The following is a 6,805-nucleotide window of genomic DNA, read 5'->3' as shown; positions in this document are numbered from 1 at the left end:
TTTATTTAGTGTCAAAGCTTACAGATTTGGCTTTATGCAAGGAATGGGTGATAAGCAAAAGGACTCGAGGTCATTTGATAAAGATATGAAGGTATCTTTTCCTTATATCGATGGTCCAAAGGCTCAGAAGGTGGAGATACTGTTCGCTGAGATGGTGAAGAGTCATCAAGCAGGTCCTTAAACTTCAAGTTCTTCAGCTGCTACGGCTAAGTCCTCAGGCCAGAATGTGGTGGATGCCTTGCTCCAACCACTTTTGATCCCAAAAGGAAATAAATTTGTTTCTGTAATCTTATCTGAACAAGTGGATTTCTGTCTTTGAACAATATTTATTTTAAACTAATGTAATATGATCTCCTTATTTTATATATTCCCTGCAGTATGTATTTTTGGAGAATTTTTATGCCTTTGGAACCTTCGAACTCTTCGGGGTTCGAAGTTATTTGCTTTTCCTCAGCACTCTTTTGTGCCTTAGAGAAAATTTTGCCTCCTTAGAGCTTTCGAACTCTTTATGGTCCGAAGATATTTGTTTTTCATCAGCACTCTTTTGTGCCTTAGAGGAAATTTTACTCTCTTAGGGCCTTCGGACTCTTTATGGTCCAAAGATGTTCAAAAAATGAGGGGCAAGAAGGAGGTTCCCATGATAGTTAGGTCACTGACTGGAGATTGTTATACCATTTGGTGATCTATCTATTAAGGGACCCCTTCTTGTTATTCATTGATTTATGTGGTGCAATTATATCAATGCTTTCTTTTTCTTATATTTTTTCGATGTGGGACAAATTATTTGATGGATCTAGCTCCGTTGGGTCAATATTTTGGGTCTTAGAGTAGGATATCCATAAGTATTATTTGCCCCCATTTGGGTTTGGGCCTATTTTTTATAAGGCTGCACGTCTTCAGACTCTCAAGGTTCGAGGATTTAATGTTCCTTGGCATTTTTTTATGCCTTAGAGGAATTTATAGATATCTTCGAACTCTTGAGGGCTGAGGCTGTAACATTCATCGGCATTATTTTATGCCTTAGAGGAATTTATTGATACATTCGGACCTTGAGGTCTGAGGTTTTAGTATTCCTCGGCATTCTTTTATGCCATAAAGGAATTTATTGATATCTTCAGACTCTTGAGGTCCGAGGTTTTAGTATTCCTCGATATTCTTTTATGCCTTAGAGGAATTTATTGATATCTTCGGACTCTCGAGGTCCGAGGCTATAACATTCATCGGCATTATTTTATGCCTTAGAAGAATTTATTGATTCCTTCGGACTTTTGAAGTCCGAGGTTTTAGTATTCCTCGACATTCTTTTATGCCAAGTCCGAGATTTTAGTATTCCTCGACATTCTTTTATGCCTTAGAAGAATTTATTGATATCTTCGGACTCTTGAGATCCGAGGTTGTAACATTCCTCGGCATTATTTTATGCCTTAGAAAAATTTATTGATACTTTCGGACTCTTGAGGTCCGAGGTTTTAACATACTTCGTCATTATTTTATGCCTTAGAGGAATTTATTGGTACATTCGAACTCTTGAGATTCAAGGTTTTAGTATTCTTCAACCTTCTTTTATGCCTTAAGGAATTTATTAATACCTTCAGACTCTTGAGGTCCAAGGATTTAAAAGTGGGAGGAAGCCAAGAAAAATAGTAACCGTGACCTAGTTAGAATCCCAATCATTTGGTTGGGGCCATCATTCCACGGAGACTCTTTCCTTAGCGTCTACCTGTAGTGAGACTTGGTTATATTTACCGCTTATTTTTATCCAATGCGGGACAAAGTAAAGTAAGTTTATTTTGACTGGGTAATGTTCTAGACCTAAAAAGGAAGGATTATTGCAAAGAATGTCCTTTGGCATTAGGGTTTGGGCATAGCTTTCACTGAGCCTTCTTTTATGCCAATAGGCCTTCTTCGCAATATGACTTACTATTTCAATAAACTCATAAATGAAGAGAAGTTAAAAAGCTAATTTTCCCGATGTAGGATAAAATGGTACTAAAAGAGTTTTTATTTTTTGTACGAGGAAGGGATGACATTTTCCATTCAAAATATCATTGTGTTTTTTGTAAAATAATACTTAGTACTGCCCCCAATTAAGGAGGGAAAATGTCACTTCCTTATTTAAAAGAAGGGTGAACTACATTAAACCCCATTTTTCTATCTGTGTTTTTCACTAAACCCCCATTTTCTATTTTTTTGTCAATAAACCCCCCTCAACTATTAGAGGGGGTGATTTAACTAACGGAAGTTAGCTGAAAGGGAGTTGTTTGGGCATTTAGTTTCTCATATATTTTTTAGACAAAAATATCCTTGTACCTATTTTAATATACCCTCACATATATATCTACTCCATTATCACTATTAACCGTACACGTACTCTTCCATCATTATAATATTATATATAATTTGTATCATAATATAATGGTATATATAATATGTACCATTAAATATTATTTATACTATATTTTCATTTCCATCCAGCCTTCAGACCAATATAAATCTAGGTTTTTTCTTGAAATTTATCTTATATATATATATATATATATATATATATATATATATATATATAAGAATTATATTGTGCATTTATTTATTTGGTTTTTATTAATTTTCATTTTATATAGTTTTATTAAAGGGACACTAAGAGAAATAATGCCTAATTTTTTTCCCTTTTTCTATTAATATTTATGCCTACATGTTTTCTTCTTCTTTTTATTTTTTTATATTTCAATATCATTTTTTTTTATAAAAAAATAAAAAATTCCTTCCATGTGACTAATGTGAACTTGTCAGTTTAGTGAAATGTTAAAACAAAAAACAAACATGTGAATGATGTCGTTTAGGTTACTTAATAAATAAAAAAATAAGAAGCAAATTAGATTTTAAAATAGGTTTTAATGAGTATTTAAGTCAATTTATATTTCAGTTCTCTTTCAACTAACTTCTGTTAGTTAAATTACCCCCCTTGAATAGTTGAGGGGGGTTTTTTGTCCAAAAAAAATAGAAAAATGGGGTTTAATGAAAAATACAGATAGAAAAAGGGAGTTTAATGTAATTCACCCTTAAAAGAATGATCTCCATATTTGTTTGAATAAGGCACACTATTTACATATAGAAAAATGTAGAGGTGCAACAAGTTGCAATAAATTCTTGCAAAGATTTTATTAAAATGATCACAAATGACCTTATTGAATGAAAAATAAAAAGGAATTAGCCAACTAACTCATACTTAGTGATAGTACCTTTTAAGATGTATTACATTCCATGGTCGTGCAATTGTTCGACCATCCCTTTCCGCAAGCCTGTAGGCCCCTCTTCCCACAGACGGTGCCAAAGTGTACGAGCAAAAATTCGTCAATTATAATAAATTGAAGAATAAAAGCAAAACACTCAAACTAATAAAAACAATGCACAATAGATACTTAGAGAAATTTTTGATATCTTTCATTGTAGGCTCATGCCTCTATTTATACAAGAATAGATGACAAAATTATGGTAAGACTCACCTATCTTGCCTAACTTGTCTTATATATTTTGTTCCATATAAAGATATCTCTCTATTATGAGTTCTTTCCTTATACAGATTAATTCTTCCATGTGAGGCTTTTCTCCTATACAAAGTTCTTTTCTTATACATATTGATCCGATTGTAGCTTGGACAATGTCTATCCGAACAATATCTTTAACTGAGAACAGATTAAGCCTTTCCTATAACGAGCTGACAATGTCTTTTCTGGGCTGGATCGAACTGGGCTTTGAAAGTCATACAGCCCAAAAATGGAGTTGTAATTCATTGATGATGTGGCAGGTTCTTATTGGTAAGGAGAGTTTTCCCACCACACTCACTAGTTTAAAATATATAGAAAATATCAGTAGTCCACAACATAATTCAATTTTATTATATATTCCTTGTTTATTTTTCAACCCATCCTTATTTTCTTTTTATAAACTGAGTAACTAGGTAGTTGTATTGTTTTCAAAAAATTATACTCTATATTATATGACTCTCAATACAATCAATTTTACAAACTCACTGCATCCAATAAATATATAAATATATATATATATATAGACCTTCCAAGATTTTAGATTGTTTTTCTTCTTCGTCGTCGAATGGTTAAAATTCAACTCCAAGTTTTGTTGTGTTGTCTTAGTTTCTCAATCCTTGTAATCTGAGAAATTAATTAAGTATAAGATTATCTTGTACTAATATTATGAGAATTCTAGCTTGTACTTAAAATGCTTTATGTTATTCGGACATTCTTCCCCTTGGAGTTTGGAAACGATGTGGACCGTGTCCAAAACAGCATTTGGCATAGAGTCTCAAATCTTCAGAGCTATTAAGGGTGAAGGAATTCAATATGCGTAACTCTTCCAACTTCTTTGCTGGCTTTTTCCTTCCAACGTATGTTGTCACAGCCGAGAGCCACAGCTCCTAGAGATTGATTATATGTTAATCAATGGCAAGAGGTTTCCATGGTTGGTTAGCAACGGATAACATCTTACCTCAACTGCTTGCAAAGTAGTAGTTATATATGTCTATGTATTCATTGTAGGACCATTTCTTCCATTTCCTTATTGTTCAATTAATTCATTTGAATTCAAAAAAAATATATATATATCATTAGTAAAAAAGTATTCGATGGTTCAGATTCAATGTCCATTTGCTCTGGACATTCTGATTATCAAAAAAAAAAAAAACAAATTTCAACGTTGTACTTTTTGGCTGAGAAAAATATCAGGGTTGGTCCGTGAATTAGTGGGCCCTGGACATTTCGATTATCGAAAAAAAGCAACTTTATCTTTTATTTACAGATTTATGTAGTGGATAAATCATGAATTTGAAAATCATTTTTATGCATAAAAAGTTTTAATGTGAAACTTTTTGAGTATTTAGGTTTGCTTTCTCCACAAGTAGATTAAAAAGGTAGAGCCACAAAATAGTTTCTATATCCGTCCATATGTAGATAGTATCATATCTAGATATGTCTATGTATTCATTGTAGGACCATTTCTTCCATTTCCTTATTGTTCAATTAATTCATTTGAATTCACAAAAAACATATATATATATCATTAGTAAAAAAGTATTCAATGGTGCAGATTCAATGTCCATTTGCATGGTTTGACATTGATTTTTATTGCTACATAATACATGGTAGATTCAAGAATTGTTAGGTGTACGTTTGAGAACTTTGTTGGGTTTTTCCAAATGTTGTACTTTTTGGCTGAGAAAAATATCGGGCATTGGTCCGTGAATTAGTGGGCGCTGGACATTCCGATTATCGAAAAAAAGCAAATTTACCTTTTATTTGCAGATTTATGGAGTGGGTAAATCATGATTTTTATGCATAAAAAGTTTTAAAGTGAAACTTTGAGTATTGTTAGGTTTGCTTTCTCCTCAAGTAGATTAAAAAGGTACAGCCACAAAATAGTTTCTATATCTGTCCATATCTAGATAGATATGGTAGAAGATATAGATTCAACATCTTAAAGGAAATTACAACAGTTCTAATATCTAGATAGATATGGTAGAAGATATAGATTCAATATCTTAAAGGAAATTACAACAGTTCTAAAGTCTCTTCGTAACCTCATAGTCTCCATTTCTTTCTTGTGTATTATGAATCAAAATTAAATCCAGAGAAAACAACCAACACCTCATAGTCATATTATGATTACATTGTGTACCTGCAAAGTGGACAAGCATTGGCGTGTTTAAGCCACTTGTAAATACAGGGTCCATGGAACTGGTGCATGCAGCCCATAGCACTGGCTTCTTTCCTGACCTCCATCTCATCCTGACACACCCCGCAAATGTGCCCTTCTTCCTCCAACGCCACTTGCGTCAACCTCTCCAGCACCGGATCGATGGTTTCCGCCAAAATTCTCGCTAGTTGAACTGAAACTTTATCCTCGATCTCTGTCAACACCTCATTGAAGTCTCGACCCGTCGCCTTGGCTCGCGACATGGCCAACTCAAATTTCTTGCGCTCCAAGCTTACCAGTTGTAGTTGCTCGTTAGATAGCTTTGGCCCCGAGTTCTGCCAACGAACATGTCCGTTGCCAGGGCTTTCGCTGTCGCCGGAGTGTTCCAGTCCGTTGATAATATCAGCCCAATTTCTTGCTATATCAATTTCTTCCATGGGACGGACACCAAGACTAGTGATATATATATATAGAGAGAGAGAGAGATTTAGAGGGAGAAGTTGAGCAGAAAACAAAGATTAATTTCTAAAATTGAGAAGCAAAGAATGGGTTTTATAGATTGAAAGTCGGTGACTGATATGGAGGCACGAGGAGTTTGAATATATAGAGAAGCCAATAATAGAAAAAAGCGTTGAAAAACAGTCGTCTTGGGAAGGTCTTATGAAGCTGGCTGGGCTTGAGCTGTGGGCTCTTATTTTCTGGGCTTGGTCTGTGGGTCTCTAACAAGTTATTTATTGGCCCTGGAACGGCCTTTTAATTATTGGTGGACTTTCAGGAGCTCTCAACTGAATTAAAAAATAAAAAATATTATGTTTGGAAGAGTTATTTTCAGAATTGGAAGAAATTTAATTAAAATTTTAAATTAAATTTTTTAAAATTTAAAATTCAAAGCACTAATTTAGTGCTCTCAAATGCAACAACCTAATTTTTTTTTTTTTTTTAAACAAATTGCAATTCTTGAGAATCCAAATCAAGTAAAACCAAAGGGGAAAAAACATAGTTAAAATCCTAGAACAATTGATTATAAATCCGAACAACTAAAACTAAAGGGGAAAAAAATAATTGAACTAAAATCCTAGACGGGGGGAATTGAACACACATT

General features: G+C 33.6%; 1 protein-coding gene across 1 annotated transcript; it reads right to left on the bottom strand.

Moving 5' to 3' along the window:
• Positions 1-5,672: 5,672 nt before the first annotated feature.
• LOC132309341 (uncharacterized) lies at positions 5,673-6,140 on the bottom strand. Its single transcript, XM_059807658.1, has one exon. It carries the CDS (start codon positions 6,138-6,140, stop codon positions 5,673-5,675), a length of 468 nt encoding a protein of 155 aa, XP_059663641.1.
• Between the last annotated feature and the right edge of the window lie 665 nt (positions 6,141-6,805).

This window comes from Cornus florida, unplaced genomic scaffold, assembly GCF_030987335.1.
Source record: "Cornus florida cultivar Cherokee Brave unplaced genomic scaffold, ASM3098733v1 CherokeeBrave_3.0.0_Hap2_Chr05, whole genome shotgun sequence".
NCBI classification, from domain to species: Eukaryota; Viridiplantae; Streptophyta; class Magnoliopsida; order Cornales; family Cornaceae; genus Cornus; species Cornus florida.
This window is presented reverse-complemented; position numbering and strand designations above follow the sequence as displayed.

What these genes read in the sequence shown, in the direction of transcription:
- LOC132309341 (XM_059807658.1), bottom strand. Translation starts at nt 6,140, where the DNA reads ATGGAAGAAATTGATATAGCAAGAAATTGGGCTGATATTATCAACGGA.